This window comes from Prunus persica, chromosome G6 (assembly GCF_000346465.2).
Source record: "Prunus persica cultivar Lovell chromosome G6, Prunus_persica_NCBIv2, whole genome shotgun sequence".
In the NCBI taxonomy this organism is placed as follows: Eukaryota; Viridiplantae; Streptophyta; class Magnoliopsida; order Rosales; family Rosaceae; genus Prunus; species Prunus persica.
The window spans coordinates 3492146-3511112 of NC_034014.1; the positions used below are offsets into that span (position 1 = coordinate 3492146).

Consider the following 18967-nt stretch of genomic DNA (forward strand, 5'->3'; position numbering starts at 1 on the left):
AAGTTTGGCTCTTTAAAATTGAGGAGCTCCTCTTTACAACTAATGCGATTTTGACACGCGTCAAATTTTTTTTCTTTTAAAGGAGGAGCTCATCCTTAATTTTAAGCAGTCAAGCCTCTCTAATATCAAATATGAAAACGAAATTCCCTAACCAATTTTTATTTATTTATTTAATCCAAGCACACCCCTGATAATTTTCAACAATTTAGTAGCATTTCCAAAAATTATAAAGAAGATTATTAAAATTCATTATTTGTGATGACATTATTTAGTGTATAAATAAAATAAATAACACACTCACAATCCAAAAATTGTAAATTTAATATTTATTGATGACCAAAACAAGACGGAAAATCTAAAAGGCAGTTGGCCGGTGTCTCTTTGATTTTGATGTCCAACGTCCACCTTCGTAAACTCCGCTAACCTCAACACCCCCTGCGCACTATATCACTCAATCTGCCTGCACTTCATTTATATGCACACCTTCCTCAGGCTTAACCTTCACCACCCTCTTATCCTGCTCACCTCCCTCCCCACCATGACCGCCTCTCTCGCCCTCTCCTCCATTTCTCTCAACTCCTCCTTCGTTTCGGGGCTCCGAAATGGAAAAGGAGCCCCGCTCGGTATCCGGAGCCTCGGGCGATCTAGGGTTTCCATGACCGCCTCCGTTGGATCGCAGACTCTGCAAAGCGATGCCTTGTTCGCTGATTACAATTCCAACTTCGCTTTCCTCTTCCCTGGTCAAGTGAGCTCGTTGCTCCATTGCCGCCATTTCCTTTCTTTAACTTGAACAATGTCGTTACTTTACTGCTCAGATAGTCATTCTAATTTTGAAATTGCTGTCAAAATTTCATTCTCAGTTTGATACGAAAAATTTGCAATTGGATAGTTGAATTTTGTCTTTTCCTATGCGTTTCTTGTTTGAAATTTCTAAAGATAGAGACTTCTTAGTGCTGAATTGAGCTGAATTTTGTCAATGCTCTGCTGTTTTTTGCAACACAGGGTGCGCAAGCAGTTGGAATGGGAAGGGAAGCTCAAAGCGTGCCTGCTGCTGCGGAGTTATACAAGAAAGCAAACGATATTTTAGGGTAGCATTCATACAGTTATTTCATTATTATTATTTTTTTGTTCAGCTCAGATATAATCACTTTCTTTCGGTATATGGAAGATGGTTTTCATGAGTGATTTAATGTGTCTGTTGTGTGCAGGTTTGATCTTTTGGATGTTTGTATCAATGGGCCAAAAGAGAAGCTAGATTCAACTGTTATAAGCCAGGTATGAGTATCACCTGAATTAACTGTTTTTTACTTTATAAGCAATGCTACACAGATGGGGTTTTAACTCCATGATGTGTTTCAGATTTTCACTTGATAGTCAGTGATATTCTGGGTTGGCTTGGAGCAATTATGTTTTTCTATGTCAAATGTTCAAGGATGAGATTTTCTTGTGATAGTCATTGATTAGTATCCACTACTACTTTGCAGCCAGCTATTTATGTCACAAGTCTAGCTGCTGTTGAGTTACTTCGTGCACGTGATGGAGGCCAGCAGATCATTGATTCTGTTGATGTCACATGTGGCCTAAGTTTGGGAGAATATACTGCTCTAGCATTTGCTGGGTCATTCAGGTGAGCCATCCAACTGAGCAAGATATGCTATGTTTCCTACTGCATTTAAGGTTTCATATTGAATTAAGGATGTGCCAATGAAATTATGCACAAGTAAAATTTCTCCTTTGATCTGTTAGCTTAATGATCTCATTTAAGTTTACTGGGCCACAAGGAATTCAACTGTTCAGATGCTGCCTTTCCATGTTTATAATATAGGGGAGATGAACCGCCATTTTCATTGTTTACTTGGTTTAGGATGGCAGATTAATGTATTAGTAGAAGACATCGCAGATTTATTGCATTTGTGTGATCTTCTGTAGTGGCTATCTTCTTGTGCTAATCTTCCTTATTTGTTGACTTGATTCAATATGTAAGCTTTGAGGATGGGCTCAACCTGGTCAAACTGAGGGGAGAAGCCATGCAGGTAACTTTATAGTTGTGCACGGTTTTTTATGATTCATGTTCCTGGAGGGAATAGGTGCATATTCTATGACACTTACATGCTTCCTTTTTATGACTTCCTTCAGGAAGCTGCCGATGCTGCCAAAAGTGCCATGGTCAGTGTCATAGGGTTGGACTCAGACAAGGTTCAACAGTTGTGTGATGCAGCCAATCAAGAAGTCGATGATGCTAACAAAGTTCAGATTGCAAATTATCTATGTACTGTAAGGACTAAAAATCCAACCTATTAAGCCTAACTAGATGATTGGTTCTTAATTCATCTTAACAAAATGTTTGACCATGGCATGGAATGATTCTGTTGTTGTAGGGCAATTATGCTGTATCTGGTGGTGTGAAAGGAGTAGAAGCAGTAGAGGCCAAAGCAAAGTCATTCAAGGCCCGAATGACGGTACCATTCTTCATTTCCTACTTAGATGCAATTCCATTCTTCTTCAATTAATTTTTGATGACGAACCCCCTCCTCCCCCATTCACTTCATACTCAGGTTCGACTAGCTGTTGCTGGCGCTTTCCACACTAGTTTTATGGAACCTGCTGTATCAAGATTGGAAGCTAAATTGGCAGCAACGCAAATCAGAACACCAAGAATACCAGTTATCTCCAATGTTGACGCACAACCACACTCAGATCCCGAGACAATTAAGAAAATATTGGCTCGTCAGGTAAGCTAGCCAGAATTTTCTCCTCCCGATCACGTCTCACGAGCAAGAATATTGATTTGGATCCTAAACTCAAAACCACAGGTGACTTCCCCTGTTCAATGGGAAACGACTGTCAAGACTCTCCTTAGCAAGGGGCTGAAGAAGAGCTACGAATTGGGACCTGGAAAGGTATAAATCATTGTACCAAACGCCTCAATGTACACACACACACATCACTTTGGCTCTGTAGTCTTTTTTGGATTCTGAGTTTGTTTGAATCATGTATCAGGTTATAGCTGGCATTGTGAAGAGAATGGAGAGAAGTGCAGAGATTGAGAACATTGCCGCGTGAAAAGGCGTGAAAAGGCAACCGGAGATGTGGTTTCAATGATATCCAGTTACCATGTGGTGGTACATTTGCCGATGGGGCAGTTGAGGGAGGAGCATGGGAAGAAGCGGCTTTTTCGGCCAAATCTTTTCGACAGTTTACTACTCTTTAGAGTTTTGTTAGGTGATTAGAAATCCTATTTTCAGTATTATAAAGTTTGGTTTCTTCTCAATGTTGCAGTGCATAAGCTGAAAATTTCGATTTTGTAAATTGCCTCAGAATTATGTGAATTGCTGAATACTAAGTTGTTGTGACATAGAAATGTGATGAAATGAACATGATTGATAAATTATTTATATTTCATAGATTGTTCTACATTTCATGGACTGGTAACATGCAAATCCAGTGATTTGATAATTCCCAATCCAATTCAAACCGGGCGCCGGAGTTGGTGAATGCGGTCTATCAAGTTGCCCTCGGGGACCCGATCAGCCCAAGGGGGAGGAGTTCCGGCGAAGGAAATTCCCCGCATCGCCTCCCTAACCCTCGTCGCGTTCTCCGGCGGCAACGGCGCATTTCTGCGATTCTCGTCTTCTCTGAACGCCCTCATTATCGCCGAATCAGAAGCCTCCTCCTCCTCTTCGTCTTCTTCGTCTTCGCTGCTCATGCTCATGTTATGATTATTAGTACCCTCGACGTTGTCGTTTAGGCGGAGAGACGAAATCCCTCTCTGTACCTGATTCATAGTCACGCCGTTGGAGAGCACCTGCTGCTGCTGCTGCTGCTGCTGCTGCGGGTGGATCGAGACGGTATCGTTTCTGCTCTGATCTTCATCTTCGGAATCGACAGCGGAGACTGGCTGGTAGTACTCGCCGGCCACTTCGTCCTCATCGATGTTTGTGTCCGAATCGCTTCCGTTGAGGTAGTCCGTAACTGAAAACCACAAAACGCATAATTAATTAACAATTAATCACAATGTTTAGAGAGAAAACAAATAAAAAAAGAAACATAAAACTGAAACCTTCGATGAAATCAGGATCAGCTGGAGCGGTAGCGTTCATGCTTTCAGTCTTCCAGAGAACCCAAGAATCTGAGAAGTGCGTGAGAGCGTTTTGTTGAAACCATGAATATAAATAAATAAATAAAACCAGAAATCGGAAAAAATAAAAACACAAAATGTAAACAAAAAAAATCAAATGCACCAGCCGGGAATCGAACCCGGGTCTGTACCGTGGCAGGGTACTATTCTACCACTAGACCACTGGTGCTTGTTGACTTTGTTATGCAAATGAGGAAATATACTCGTTAATAGATGTTTTCTTGTGGAAGTGCAGACGGAGAAGCTTTGTGGCAGTAGTTTCAACTTGGAACCACACATTTGAGCTCTTCTGAGCTGCTTTGGCTGGGCAGTGAGGGAGGGAGTGGAAGCGGGAAAATGACAGTTCCCACATTCAGGGCCTCAGTTCCTAAGTCTCATCCATTGCTCATTCATTCCCTTTCCTCTGCTCTACCACTCACAGATGAAGCTTCAAAGAAGAAGAGGTTGCTCTCTTGTTGTGCTTCATCAGAACTCAATCCAGTTCGGTGAGCCAATATTAATTTCTCAGCCCAAGTTCTGGTATCATTCTTTTTTTCTTTTTTGTGTGAGAGTCTTCAGTTTAACTATTGGAGCTTGGAATGAATTTCTCTAGGATTAATATGTGTATAGTTTAAACATGTTGGTTGATTGATGTATCTTGGCTTGGTTAATGTAGGCCAGAGCTGTCTTTCTGTGTTGGCACTCATCTTATTCCACACCCCAACAAGGTATTTCATACTTGCAAGTTGCAAACCCATGTTTGTCTTCTTCAAGCATGTTCCTTATTTGTGTTGGGCATGATGTTTTTCTAAGAAAGTTCTAGTCTTTATTATCAAACTTCTAACAATTTAAGTCTTGGTGGTGTTTGAAAGGTTGAAAAAGGTGGGGAAGATGCTTTCTTTGTGAGCAGCTACAATGGGGGAATTATTGCTGTTGCTGATGGTGTCTCTGGGTATGGAAACTAAGTGGGGTTTCTTTTTTATTGGATTATGAACTTTAAAGCTTTCAACAGCTGCTTTGCGATTTGAAAAAGAAAGAATATAAAGATAGGTTGGATTTTGGTTGATGACTCACAAGAAATCCATTGTCGAATTGGGTTAATAAATTCTGATTCAATCTATGCTGCAAAGTCGTTTTGATTACAGAATTTGTGATCTTCTCATTTTTGGCTTGCCAGTTGGGCTGAGCAGGATGTGGATCCTTCATTGTTCCCTAAAGAATTGATGGCCCATGTTTCATGTCTTGTGGGGGACGAGGAGGTAGTCTTCTTGAGTAAATATAACCAATGATGTCTTGTTTCTCTCAAAACAATTTATCGTTTTCATTATGTTTTCAGAGCCATTATTGTTAAGTAGCTTTTCGAGTTTCTGCATATGTTGTGTGGCTAACAAATCCGATGCATGTTACCTATATAGCAGGTGAACAACAATCCTCAGATTCTGATAGGAAAAGCTCATGCTGCTACCTCTTCTACAGGTTCTGCTACGGTGTAAGTTCATCATTTTGTTCAAGAGATCCTCACTATAGTTGTCATTTTCGTTAAGAGCATCCTCACACACACATTTATTCACCTTAACTTTCCTTTGCCTGACTCCGAGTAGAATTGTTGCCATGCTGGAGAGGAATGGGATTCTGAAAATTGCCAATGTCGGGGATTGTGGACTAAAGGTTATTCGTGAAGGTAATATATTATTCCCAATGCCGTACTTGTGAACAAGTTCTGAGCTCTCCATTGCTCCATATTGAAATGACATGTCATTGTGACAACTTGCAGGTAAAATTAATTATTCCACATCTCCACAAGAACACTATTTTGATTGTCCATACCAACTTAGTTCGGAGGCTGTTAGCCAAACATACCTTGATGCGATGGTATTTACACCTATCTAACACTACGTGATTGCTGTCTATATTCTAGTCTCTCTAAACTAACAGTTCAGTGTCCTAATTTGGATCAACGACAGTGCATGCACAAATGTCTTACATGGGTTTCATATCTCCTTTTGGCTGCTTAACCACTGGGAACTGAAAACAAAGCAAAAAAAACTGAATATGACAGGATTTTCTAAGAATTTATAATGGCTGGTTTGACAAAAAAATTGTACCATATATTCATGTAGAGCCTGCAACTAGTAAACAGATACTGAAACCTTTGTGGAATTGCCATTTTTTTAGTGCAAATCAGATTATGATGATTGCCGGTGATTATGATTGTGGGATAATCTGTCTCCAATTTCAGGTCAGCAGTATTGAGTTGATGGAAGGAGACACCATAGTAACGGGCTCAGATGGACTTTTTGATAATGTTTTCGACCATGAAATTGTTTCTACATTGGCCAGATACAGAAATGTTGCCGAGGCTGGTATGTGTTTCCAATATCAACAAATTCTATGGGGGATTAGTAATTCAGCACATAATATATTTTCTTTCTAACTGAAATTGATTTTAATGTTAGCAAAGGCATTAGCTAATTTAGCAAGCAATCATTCATTGGATTCAAACTTTGATTCTCCCTACTCCATGGAGGCTAGATCAAGGGTAATGTTATTTATCTGACTTAACCAAATTCTAAATCATGACGCTTTCTCACAATGAAGACATAATAATTTGTTGCCTTGCTTTTTCGCACCTCTCAGGGTTTTGAGGCTCCTTTATGGAAGAAAATTCTTGGAATGAAGCTAACAGGCATGGTCTTTCTGGTTTAATAGATGACATTGACAATTCATATTCCTTGATTTAATGGCTGACCTGAGTTTTCTGTTTGTGTAGGTGGAAAGCCCGATGATATCACTGTGATTGTTGGTCAGGTTGTAAGCTTATGAAGCATTTTTATCTTTTTCCAAGAGAGTCAAACTTCAAACACAAACCTCCCCTTTGCAGGGTAGCTGTGCTATAATTTTACTTTGATTTTTTCATCCTTGTTAAGAGTCTTATAACTTTCATAGATCCATAAAAGATTACAGCAGCAACTGATTGAAAAATATCCGTTCATATTTTGTCTACAAATGTACTGCTTTGGAAAATGTAGGGGTACCTCCCTTGTGCATTAAGCAAGACATTGCTATAAAATTCTGGTTACTGTCTGAATTTCCTATTTCTGGTCACATCTTTCATTCAAATAAAGTCGACAGTCCACATGAAACTTTTGCACGTTTATTTTGTGCAAGCATCATCGAGAAAAATGAAGTTTCATGATCATAGAAACACCCTTTATAATGAAGATTGTGGGATAGTCGGATTGTTATGTATTTTCCTTTTTAATGTCTACCAACATTAACATTTGTGAGAGCTAGAATATTATTCAAAACTTTATTATTGATAGATTGATCCATACATCATCAAGAAACCCAAACAGATGAAAAATACTCAAACGGGGTTTCATGTAACAGAGATTCTAATGGAAAAACAAGAACACTTATTTCTATGATTACTAGAACAAACACTGAGGGGCAAAAAAAGATTGATTGAAACGGACAACAATGTGTACAATACAAAAAATTAACCTACACCAATGAATCTAACTCGCTGACTATAATAGACTCCAGTCAGGTCTGAAAAATTCCGATCGACTTGCTTACTCATCCGTCGTGTGAAGCCAACTCTGATTTCTCAATTATACAAAGGTATACCTAATGCAATAGAAAATCTCCTTTGTCTTTAAAGGCTCTTCAGGTTATAGTGCCACTATTACTACTACTACCATTGAGTTCTTGGAAGAAGGTTTTTGAGGCTTCATATGTGGACCAGCAGATAGCAGCAGCTGGGGCATGGAAGAGCATTCTTGGAGCCCATCCCCTCACAAGACCTTTGTATCCATCCTTTCTCACTATTGTCCGAAAAACGTCTCTAATCGAACCACTTTTAAATCTGTCACAACCGCAAATACCCTGTACAACCAATCAATGAAAAAAAACCAGAAGTATTTCAGACACAGGTTGCAGTCATATAGCTGTCACAAATCTTTACTTAAATCATCCAGGGCTTAGTAATTCCACTAAAACTTTAGGTAAAGTAGGCAGCATGCGGCAATGCCTATAATTGATCCATCATTTGTTTCAAATCTTAACAAATTATTTTGATAGGAAAATTGTATTCAAAAAAATGAAGGTGATTTAGTTCTCCGACGTCCAAATGGCACACATAAACGGAGCACCGGATAGCGAGGAGAACAACTTTCTCGGCTTCCACTTGAAATACACACACAAAACTGAAAGTGCATGTTAAACAGAAAATGTGAAGTCCTATTCTTAATATGATGTCCAAAACATACTCAGGAAAATTGAGTAGGACATGGGAGATAATGTTTTTGCTTTTAGTAGAAAACGCTTTTCAAAATATTTCCATTTGAATAAAAGATAACTTCTTTTCTGCTCTCATTACCTTAAACAGTCAAGTACTTGGAAACTAACGGTTATCAATTGCACTAGTATCTATTAATTATCTTCTTTGGCTCTTCAATTTGGTCCAAAATTTTGCAACGCTTAAACAGTCAAGTGCCAAATTGAACTAACAAAAAGATTTACCTGACACTGTAATTGAGTTTTGACCACATCCAGCGGCGTAGTGACCATAGAGGCCAAGCCACCAGCTGCAGCACCAGCAGTAGCATGAACAATCAAACGCTCGTCGTTCGCATGCTCGGGTGAAATCTCCATCAAGCCCCTCTTCACCGCCTCATACGTCGCAAAATGCACCGCCGTAAACGGGGCATTCATCAGCACCGTCGTCCTGTACGACGCATAAAACGCCCTCACCCCATCTTCCCTGAACACCTTCCGCACACAATCCCACACTCCCTTGTACGGACTGTGAAGATTGTTCCCCAACTGCAGCCTCTGCTTCACCATGTCCATTGGGGTAAAAACGGCGTCGCTCGCCACCGTAGCAAAAACGCCCGAAATCGCATGGGCACCCGGGTTGTTCGGGTTCCCGCCCGAAAAAAACTTCTTGCTCATCTCATAGACGGAGAAGTAGACGGCGTGTGCCGGGCCGGCTCCGAGCCCCATGGCTCCAATGCCACGGTAGAGCCCGGCGGGCCCCTCAGACTTTAAAATGGATCCGAGGGCCTGCCGGACTCCGACCGACTTAATCGGGCAGGACCCGAGAGCTTGCATATGGGTTTTTATGGTGTCCACTGGGAACATGGCCATGTGTTCGACCATGCCGGCGATGGAGCCGGCGATCATGAACTGCCAGAAGTGGAGGCCGTCGTGGGCCGAAACGGTGGCGTCCTGCCGGTAGTCTTGGGGCTGAGAAATCGGGCGAAAATCTGGGTTTTTGAATTTGGGCGTGGCATCGGTGGCCATGGGAGGAGCAAAATCGGTGCTTGGCGAGATGGGTTTGGGGGAAGTCGGATTTTGGAGATGGGTTTGGGTCCGATTCGTCTGATTTGAGTTTGTGGGGTTGGGTTTTACTGGATTGGGATTTCTCCATAAACAGTTATATCAAAGCAGAGGGCTTGGCTTGCATCATCTTTTGGATTATTGATAAATAGTGTCTGAGTCTTGAGTGAGAGAGAGGAGGAGTTTAAGTTTAACAAGTCAACAAGGCAGGCAAATTGGGATAGGAGAGGGAGTAGATTGATTTTGGCATTAGGGTTCCAAAGATTTCGGATTTAGGGTTTTCCTTTTCTTTATTTAAATTTTTTTTATTTTCCTCCCGAATTCAAGGAGATTGATTGATAATTTTTTTTTGTTTTTGTCGCAAGATTCATTGAGAATATATACTTCGGTTTTGACTTTAAAGCCCACACCACAGGAATAGGCAAATGGGCTGCTTTTGTGACAAAAGTTTTGTCATTGTTTCTGTTTTTGGGCCACTCTCAACTACCGGCTGGCTGCCCCTTCCCTTGTCCAAGGATCTTGGAGTTAAAAGGAAGTAAATTTCAGACATGAATTTATCTCCACCATAATCTTAGGAAATTTTCTCTTTAAACCTTTTACATGTTTTTCCTTCAAACTCTGAGCTTAGGTTTTTTTATTTTATTTTTATTTTTATATATTATAAATATTATAAATATTTATTTTATACGAAGGAAAAATACACATTGGAGATTTAGCTCCACCAAACTCAATGTGAATTTTAGGTCTACTAATTTACCAAACACAATGTGAACACAGGAGACCTAAATTCAATGCTCACATTGTGTTTGGTAAAATTAGTAGACCTAAAATTCACATTGAGTTTGGTGGAGCTAAATCTCTCTAATGTGTAAGTAGGCAAGGTGGGGGCCCCTAAATTGGAAGGGCCTCTATATATACATACCTATATTATTTACAATAAAAAAGCTACATTATATAAACATTATGTTAGGCCGAAACCAATTCTTATAAATATAAAGAAAAAACTTACTAATCATTCAATTCAAAATTAAAAAGAGGAAAATCAATAAAGGGCCACTCATTATAAAAAAAATAAATAAAATAAATAAAAAACTTGCCCAATTACTCAATTCAAAATTAAAAAGAGGAAACTCAACAAAGATCCAATTATTTTTTAAACTTATAGTTAAATCAATTAACCTAGTTGAATCAATTAGGAAATTGAAAAATGCATGGTAGAAAAACTGATTATGTAAAGTTAATTGATATTTTTGAATCGAAAGATGTAAGACGAGTGATATTTAAGTGATGGTTTAATGCGTTTTATAAAGTTGTTGTGTAAATTACATATTGATTGTTTCTTTTATGTTACAATTGTGAATTTTAGTTCATATAATATTTTTTTAACTTATCATCACATCAATATACGTATAAAGTAGAAAGTCCCATTTATGATGTTCGCCTAGGGCCTCTAAAACTTACGACCCCGCTATGTGAACATATCATGTAAGTTGCGAACAAAAATTGAAATATTATAAGGGAACCTTATTACAAGCTTTTAAACAGTCTTCTGAGAACCTCTAACAACAAGTAGATTGAGTCTTGGCTTAATGCTCATGGCCTTGAGAAATGCTTCTAATGAAGGCATTGATGTTAGTCTCAGATGACCCACCTTCTGCAATGGCACCATGGCATATCTTCTTAAGCTCTCTAGCTCTTCTCCTCATTTCCTTCCCTTCTTCATCCTCCAAATCCATAAATTTCTTCACCAACCCAGCAATTTCCTCCCTTGTCACCAAATGGTCAATTTTGACCTCAGCCTTCTTCACCCTCAACCCAACTTTCCAATCCTCCACAATCAAGTTACTGACCATGCCTTGATCCATAAGCAAAGGAAATGCAAGAAAAGCCACACCAGCAAAAACGCCTTCTCTAACCGAGTTCCAACCACAATGTGTCAAAAACCCTCCAACACTAGAATGGCACAACACTCTCAATTGGTCACACCATGGCACTACCAAACCCATGTCGCCACAAACCTCTTTCAACCTACCGGTTTCTCCACGAGCCACCCAAATGAACCGAACACCGCTCTCGCGCAAACCAGCTGCGATCTCATCCATTTGGGCACTGGAAACTGAAAGAAAACTTCCCATTGAGATGTACAACACAGAGCTACAAGGTTGAGAATCCAGCCACTTTAAATAGTTACACACACCACTATCACTAGGGTCATTGTCTGAGTTGGTAAGGTATTAAAGGGCCAATGGTGTAAACGGGTAGTGAGAATTTTGCTCTTAAGACGTCAAGGACTTGGGTTTCAAGCTCATAGATGGAGGGGAATAAGAGATATTGTGCTTTAGGCACCCAAGAAAAATCTTCATGGATGTGTCTCAGAATATTGGGGAAGCTTCCATCCATGAAATGAGGAAGGTCTACTAGTCGTGTCGAAGAAACTCCTGGGATGTAGTCCACACGCTCATTGCCCCTCTCTGTTAATGGATAGCAGTAAAAAAATTAAAAACAAAACACAAAAAAAAAATCAGTCAAAAAATAAAAACAATACAAAACAAAAGAAGGTAATAAGATTGAATTGAATTTTGATAATGTTACTCTCAATACACACTTACGTACATTAATATGAAAGAATATTGTTTGGCTCATTTATTGTAATTTAGTGTCACTAGTTTGTAAAGAGTTATTCTTATGAGATGGGGATCGAACTCGGTACCAGAAAACTGCCTTAATGAATTGGCCTAATTTAAATTTGCCACCTTCAAACTCTTATTTGTATAAATAAAAAATGGCTTAATTTTTTTTAAAGGAAAGAAATGACTTTATAGAAATACCATGTAGCTACATTTATATTCAGGCAATTTATAATATTCTTACCTGATTGAAGTAATAAAACGGAAATTCAATCAAACAACTCAACTTACAATGAAATATATAAAATAAATAAAATAAAATCTTATGGTAACAAGATAGCAGTATAATTTCCTTTTTCACAAATTTCAAAGAGGAATAGAGAAAAGAATAGTCACCTAGCAAGTCAACAGGGAAATGCCCATTTTCCGCCAAAAGATTGAAGTGTTGAAACACGGAGAAAACGGACGTCGGCATCGGCCAGAACGACGCTGCCGGGACATTCCTTCGATTTTCGACACGAATGGCCCAAGGCAGGAAAGTGTCCGCCACAATCAAAACAGGCGGCTGCTCGAGCCGACCCAGAAGCCGCTCAAACGGAGCTTCCATATTGGTCATGATGGCTTCGATGAAGCCGTCCATGTCGGCGGCGCGGACCAGCTCCGACGGGATAACGTTGGGAACTGTGGCGAATCGAACGTTTTCCGGCTTGGCTTCGGAGCCGATGAAGCCGTGCCACTCTTCTGTGACGACGAAGGTGATGAGAATATCGGCCTTGTGGGGAGCTAGCAACTTGCAAAGGTTCATCATTGGGTTGATGTGGCCCCGGCTGGGATAGGGCACGGCAACCACGTGGCAGACGGAGGTTGGTTGGTCTTTGCTGGAATCCATGTCCGAATTTTTGGATCAAACAGGTTAGTGATTAGGTTGAAGAAGATATAACATTTTCGTATTCGCTTTTTAAAGTAGAAGGTTGTTTGGTTCGGCAAGTGTTTCTTAAAGAAGTCCCTACCACACAAGAGTGTGTTTGGCGGAGTTGGCTCTAGCGCATAAGAAGGTCAGTGGGTGTTTACCTCAGCGGTTGAGGTTTTGTTTGCAAACCCCATGGCATCAGTACCAATCCCCTTCTGGGTGCCCCCTCCGTCCCTACCACGTGCGAAAAGATGCAGAAAATAGAACAACTTTGGCTTAGTTTGGTATTGTTGTAGTTTTAAAACAACTACTTCTAATGTTGTGTTGCGAGAATAAACAGTTGTGAAGTGAAGCAGTTAAGTGGTAATTTATATTTGTAAAAGTGCCGTGAATATAAAAAGTAGTGTCATCGTATTTGGTGAACTTTTTTTGTAGAAATGTTGTGATTGTGTATAATGACCAAAAGGGTGTGACAAAAAAATATTATTTATTTACATGTTTTTTTTTTCTTCGAAAGATAAGAAATTTCAATACATCTTTTTTCTCTCTCAACAATTCTTCCCCTTTCTTTCTCTTTTTTGACAGAGACCATTCTTCTCCCTTATCTTGGTCTCCCTTCTCTACAATTCTATTTTTTTAAAAAAAAATCAAAAGTGTAAGCTTTTCCATCTCATACCTTTCTCTCCATTCATCCATCTCTTAAATTTCATCAAGATCTGGGGGCTTGGGATGCTCGGTTTGGTGAGTGTTTCTTAAAGAAGTCCCTACCACACAAGAGTGTGTCTACTGGAGTTGGCTCCAGTGCATAAGAGGGTGAGTGGGTGTTTATCTTAGTGGTTGAGGTCTTTGTTTGCAAACCTCATGGCATCAGTTCGAATCCCCTTATGGGTGACCCCTCTCCTTAAATTAGATTTCCTCCTCCCCTTAGAATAGACTATCGATCGAATATAAAAATAAATTAAAAATTAAAAAAAAGTCCCTAACATGTGCAAAAAGATGCAGAACATAGAACAACTTTGTATCTTGGGAAATGTTTTCTTAATACCGTCCCCAACGTTGGTGGGTTACGCAAGTTGGTTAAGTTAGTATGAACACGTAACTCTTGCACTTAAGTTCAAATCACTCTTGACACCTCAGTTCAAATCACTCCACCTTTTTAATAAATTAAATTAATTTAGAGTTTGTTTGATAACTATTTCAATTTTAGTTTTTTTTTTTCATTTTTTGTGCTAGAGTATAGAGGAAAATGAGAGTGAGAATAGGAGTGAGGATGAGATTGAGAGAGATAATGAGAGGGAAAAGTAACAAAAATGAAAACAAAATCTTGAAAGTGAGAACAATTTGAAATAGATTTCAGTTTTTAGTTTTTGTTTTCACTTTGATTACATTCTCCCCTCTCATCTTCCCTCTCAATTCTATCTCCACTCTCATTCTCACTTCCATTCTCCCTTATTTTCATCTATACTGTAGCACAAAAATTGTAAATTAAAAACTAAAATTAAAATAGTTATTAAATGGACCCTTAGATTATCGCTTGTATAAAAATAAGATGTGACATGCTGTCAGACTGAAGTGATTTAGACAATATTCATTCACGACAATAATTTATGAAACCAAAGTCAAAATTAAAATCATCCCCAAGAAGAAAATTAAAAGTAAGTTGTTTCAGAGCAATCAGTCATGCATTAAGAAGTGCAACGTCATGAACTACTTAATGGTCTTGTGAAATACATCGTTAATAAAAGCATCAAGATTTGTGTCTGATGAGCCACCTTTGGCAATTGCTCCTTGACAAGTCTCTTGAAGTTGTTTGGCTCTTTCCCTCATCTCCTTTCCTTCCTTGCTTTCGAGATCCATAAACCTCTGCACATGTTGTACAATTTCCTCTCTGGTCACCAAATCTTCTTCATCAAACCCCTTCTTTTTCTTTTTCAGTACCCTGCATCCTATCTTCCAATCTTCCACAATTTTCTTAGCATTGAGGATTTGATCCCCAAATACAGGACAAGTGAGAATTGGAACACCAGCATAAACAGCTTCTAGGGTTGAATTCCAACCACAATGTGACCAAAACCCACCAATAGAATCATGGCACAACACCCTCAATTGGTCACACCAAGACACCACCAAACCCTTATCATCAACACCATCTTTCAACTTAGAGGCATCCCCACGAGCCACCCACAAGAACCTAGCACCACTGTTTTGCACCCCAGCAACGATTTCATCCATTTGGGCTTTTGAAACTGAGAGGAAGCTTCCCAGAGAGATGTACAAGACTGAGTGTTTAGGTTGAGAATCTAGCCAATTATAGAGGTAATTGTGATTAGTGGGAGGACTTTTTGAAAGCTCAAAGTAAGGTATGCTTGGGCCAAAAGGGTAGATAGGCGAAGCAAATTTGGCTTTTAGATTGTCAAACACTTGGGGCTCAACACTACTACAAAAAGTGAAAAAGACGACCAGAAAACAACGACGGTCTAAGTGAAAACCGTCGTGGTTTATAAAAAGACGACGGTTCTAAAAACACCGTCGTGTAATACAACCTTAGACAACTAAAAAATGGAGTTTCAAATGGCTGTTCAAAAACAACGACGTACATAATTAAACAACCGACGTCTATTTGAAACAGATTTCCTCAGTGTAAAATCAATGCCAACAAAGAACGGCAGAAGTTATGAATCGACCGACGTAGAAAGTAAAGACGACGATTTCAATAAAAACTGCCGTTTTTACTCATAAAATAACACGACGAGGTTTTCGTATAAGACGCCGTATAATTACAAACAAATCCACGGCTTTAAAATACAAAATATCGCCGTATTAAATTAATTTACAACGACGGAAAATATAAATATATCGACGTCATTCTCGTATAGTTCTACTACGTTATCTTTAAATCGTACAATAAAATTTATCGTCGTATTTATTCATTTTATACGTCGTACCTTTAATTTTAACGGTCGTCTTAATAAGAATTTTTGTTAACAATTTTTTTCTTTGATTTTCTTATCCTACGTCGGTAGATCTACTTAATGACAAGAATTGAAATAACCACGACGGTTTATATAGAACACCGCCGACATAATCAGTTTTGTCTGAGATCCCAAGGGTTACGAAATCTTACCAGATGGAACTCTGTTCCACATCATAATCTTAACAGATGACACAGATTTGCAAATATTGCGTCGTGTTAGTTTACAAATTCTAGAACATTAATTTCCCTCATTTTAAATTTCCTCGGGAAAGAAAAATCTATTTATCACGCTTTGGAATTGAAAACTAAAACTGAAAGAATACGGGAAAAAAAACTCCATTTATAATTTAAAATTAAAATCCACGTCGGTTGTAGTACACTTAACGACGTTTAACAAAATAATCTACGTCGGTAATTATAAATCTACCGCCATCGTAACTTAATATAGACGACGAGAAAAGACGACGGTAGAACAGAAAACCGCCGTTGTTTCAGTTTCTTTAACATATCTTTCTGCAGGACTTGTGTAGTTCAAAGCATTGACAATGTCTTCATCATATCTCCCAGAAACTACTGATTCAATTGCTCATGCTTTAGAGGCCATCTGAAGCCATTTCTATTCTTTATCGCATTCTTGAAACCCATCTTCTTCTTCTGAAGCTCTACGGATAAAGGAAGAGGCTATCACAATAAATCCGACGGATCTTCTTAGGCAAGAAAATCAAGCAGAGGATCAGGCACATCTGATCTTCAGATTTCCCTGAGAAGCGAACTTTCCTTCGACAGCGAGTGGAGGCCAGGCTTGCATCTCTTTTGATGGAAAGCAAGGAGTATTCAGAAGCACTAAGTGTCCTATCAGGCTTGATCAAGGAAGTGAGAAGGCTAGTTGACAAGCTTCTTCTTGTGGACATATATTTGATGCGAGTAAGCTCAATTTCTCTTTGAGAAAACATCCAAATTATTATCTTTGAGACATGAGAGACTGAGAGAGGAAGAACTTGGAACCTTAAATGTAAACCGAAAATGAATGAAAGCGACAAATTTATAGAATAAATTTTTAAAACCAACGGCGGTCCTTACAAACAAACCGCCGTTTAAATTGTAAAATCAACGTCGGTATGATCGACGTATATTACAGAAATCCACGTCGGTAAATTAATAAAAACGACGTGTTAAATAATATACCATGACGCGAGTTATTACTTATGTACTTTAATTTTTGAGTTTACTACGACGGTACCTACAAACTACTGTCGTATTTATTTACCACGTCCGAAGTTAAATGTACCGTCGTATTTTGTAATTTATACGTCGTAGTTATATGTAACCGCCATATTATTTTTTTGAAATGGTTTTATATGTAAGCAACTTTTCGTCTACTTGACTTACACATTTGTTGTTTTTATATTCTTATTTTATTTAAATCTGTCATCCAAAAAAGAAACTTTACATATTGCAGAATATTAATTTCCTTCGTTTTAAATTTCCTCCGGAAAAAAAACTCTATTTATAACGCACTGTAATTGAAAAATAAACTGAAAGGTCACGGGAAAAAAAATTCTATTCATAATTTAAAAATTAAAATCCACGTCGGTTATATTAAACCTAACGACGTTAAATGAAATGATTCCACGTCGAATGAAAAATATTGCGTCGTTTTAGTTAAAAACGACGTAGTTAAATGTAACCGCCGTATTATTTTTTTGAAATGGTTTTATATGTAAGCAACTTTTCGACTTACACATGCACTGTTTCCAAACCCGATTAAAAATTTCAATCTCCCAGAGAAACCTTTTCGTCTTTTTTCCTTGTCAGAGCATTGTCAGAGTTTCTCATCGTCTTCCTCTCGTCTTCTTCGTCGTCTCTGAACTTAAACATCGATCATCTTCCTCTTGCTTTCATTGCACGCAAAAGGTAAGCTTTCATTTTCACTATTTTGGTTACTGTTTTGCATGCTCATACGTTTTTTGTTTGAAAAATCTTTTTACCTTTTTTCTGGCCAAAATCATTTTACTTCTTTCCAAGTTTGATAAAATATACAGACAAAGAGAGAAAGTTTCCAACTTTGAAGACAACTACATCAACTAAATAAGACGACGGTAGACCACGACGGTTCGTCAGTTGTTCTAGCGTCGTCTGAAAATTGACAAAGTTGTTTTTAAAATAATAGTCTTTTTTTATATGCTTGTTTAATTGCAGGTTTGATTTCGCTGAACAATGGTTTTTGTTTTTCCCTTATTTGATAAAATATAAAGAAAAAGAAACTAGGGTTGGTATCTAATATAGACGATAAAATATAAATAATAGTTTACCACGACGGTGTATTACTATTGACGTCGTGTGAACATATATACCACGACGTTATATAAATAATGGTTTTAAACATTTATTACGTCTGAGATTATTTCATTGCGTCGTCTAAAATCATATCATACGTCGTATTTTTTTAATACCGTCGTTTGTGTTCTTAATGTTTTCCTGAAATATTTTCACTTGCAGTTTTGTCTGTTAAAATGGTTTCTCAACAACAAACTAAGGATTCTGGCTCCAAGAAGCTTGGAATGGTAGCTCCTCAAGATAAGTCTTCGAAGGAGATGAAGTCTTCGAAGAAGATGAAGTTTGCTTCATCATCTGCTGAGACAGAACAAACCAGCCAGACAACAATCTCAGATGATTCAAAGACTGGTCGAGGTATGAGCACAATGCCTCGTGTTGTGAAGAGAAAGCTTCAGAAACTGAGGCCAATTGTTGAGTACAATAAAAGGGGGAAAGGTGTTGGCCAAGCACATATTGAGATGCAGTCGTATATTGGTGTGTTGGCACGCTCCAGGATCCCACTTGTGGACAAGAAATGGTCCCAAATCCCCAAGGATATAAAGGAGCAGATTTGGGAAGCAGTTGACATGGCTTTTGTCGTAGGCCAAGGGGGCAAGACCTCTGTTTTAGCTTCTGCTTCCAAGAAATGGAAGGATTTCAAGTCTACACTAACGAGGCAT

The 18967-nt window shown here is 38.7% G+C and overlaps 5 protein-coding genes, 1 non-coding gene and 1 pseudogene across 9 annotated transcripts in view; 2 read left to right on the forward strand and 5 right to left on the reverse strand.

Annotated features, from left to right (window-relative positions):
- Positions 303–3402, forward strand: LOC18772917 (malonyl CoA-acyl carrier protein transacylase). The gene is made up of 10 exons (XM_007205272.2): positions 303–745; positions 1003–1088; positions 1209–1275; positions 1485–1627; positions 1985–2033; positions 2137–2274; positions 2379–2459; positions 2556–2732; positions 2814–2900; positions 3001–3402. Exons 1-10 carry the CDS (start codon positions 476–478, stop codon positions 3061–3063), a joined length of 1161 nt encoding a protein of 386 aa, XP_007205334.1. The 5' UTR covers positions 303–475; the 3' UTR covers positions 3064–3402.
- Positions 3315–4176, reverse strand: LOC18774796. Its single transcript, XM_007205921.2, has 2 exons — positions 4061–4176; positions 3315–3972 (listed from the first exon to the last, which is right to left on the reverse strand). The coding sequence occupies exons 1-2, from the start codon at positions 4098–4100 to the stop codon at positions 3470–3472; spliced, it is 543 nt and encodes a 180-aa protein (XP_007205983.1). The 5' UTR covers positions 4101–4176; the 3' UTR covers positions 3315–3469.
- On the reverse strand, positions 4237–4307 carry TRNAG-GCC. The gene has a single exon. It is a non-coding gene; the product is annotated as a tRNA-Gly (tRNA).
- Positions 4385–7209, forward strand: LOC18774367 (probable protein phosphatase 2C 26). Of its 4 annotated transcripts, none has more exons than XM_007207845.2 (11): positions 4385–4623; positions 4794–4845; positions 4990–5069; positions 5295–5376; positions 5536–5606; positions 5719–5798; positions 5892–5989; positions 6357–6480; positions 6574–6656; positions 6755–6803; positions 6888–7209. In XM_007207845.2, the coding sequence occupies exons 1-11, from the start codon at positions 4475–4477 to the stop codon at positions 6938–6940; spliced, it is 921 nt and encodes a 306-aa protein (XP_007207907.2). In that variant the 5' UTR covers positions 4385–4474; the 3' UTR covers positions 6941–7209. The 4 variants fall into 4 exon arrangements, 3 of the variants coding, with proteins under 3 accessions (XP_007207907.2, XP_020422370.1, XP_020422371.1); XM_020566781.1 differs by having other exon boundaries at positions 4389–4623; positions 5533–5606; XM_020566782.1 differs by having other exon boundaries at positions 4427–4657; positions 5533–5606.
- Positions 7398–10004, reverse strand: LOC18772224 (mitoferrin). Its single transcript, XM_007207415.2, has 2 exons — positions 8642–10004; positions 7398–8005 (listed from the first exon to the last, which is right to left on the reverse strand). The coding sequence occupies exons 1-2, from the start codon at positions 9422–9424 to the stop codon at positions 7787–7789; spliced, it is 1002 nt and encodes a 333-aa protein (XP_007207477.1). The 5' UTR covers positions 9425–10004; the 3' UTR covers positions 7398–7786.
- LOC18774744 lies at positions 10867–14118 on the reverse strand (annotated as a pseudogene).
- Positions 14686–18967, reverse strand: part of LOC18773170 (UDP-glycosyltransferase 87A1) — a 17118-nt gene continuing 12836 nt past the window's right edge. Inside the window, exon 3 of the mRNA XM_007207530.2 lies at positions 14686–15429. Coding sequence (XP_007207592.2) covers positions 14705–15429 — 725 coding nt within the window. The 3' untranslated portion in view covers positions 14686–14704. The remainder of the gene's footprint in view (positions 15430–18967) is intronic.

Excerpts from the sequence above, each read along its gene's own strand:
- LOC18774367 (XM_020566781.1), top strand. The coding sequence starts at position 4,475 with ATGACAGTTCCCACATTCAGGGCCTCAGTTCCTAAGTCTCATCCATTG. Across the intron at positions 4,846-4,989 it reads TTATTCCACACCCCAACAAG|GTTGAAAAAGGTGGGGAAGA; the intron begins GTATTTCATACT and ends GGTGTTTGAAAG. Across the intron at positions 5,377-5,532 it reads GTCTTGTGGGGGACGAGGAG|CAGGTGAACAACAATCCTCA; the intron begins GTAGTCTTCTTG and ends TTACCTATATAG.
- LOC18774796 (XM_007205921.2), bottom strand. The coding sequence starts at position 4,100 with ATGAACGCTACCGCTCCAGCTGATCCTGATTTCATCGAAG. Across the intron at positions 3,973-4,060 it reads TGATCCTGATTTCATCGAAG|TTACGGACTACCTCAACGGA; the intron begins GTTTCAGTTTTA and ends TGTGGTTTTCAG.
- LOC18772917 (XM_007205272.2), top strand. The coding sequence starts at position 476 with ATGCACACCTTCCTCAGGCTTAACCTTCACCACCCTCTTATCCTGCTC. Across the intron at positions 1,089-1,208 it reads AAAGCAAACGATATTTTAGG|GTTTGATCTTTTGGATGTTT; the intron begins GTAGCATTCATA and ends TGTTGTGTGCAG. Across the intron at positions 2,901-3,000 it reads ACGAATTGGGACCTGGAAAG|GTTATAGCTGGCATTGTGAA; the intron begins GTATAAATCATT and ends ATCATGTATCAG.
- LOC18772224 (XM_007207415.2), bottom strand. The coding sequence starts at position 9,424 with ATGGCCACCGATGCCACGCCCAAATTCAAAAACCCAGATTTTCGCCCG. Across the intron at positions 8,006-8,641 it reads AAACTCAATTACAGTGTCAG|GGTATTTGCGGTTGTGACAG; the intron begins GTAAATCTTTTT and ends TTGGTTGTACAG.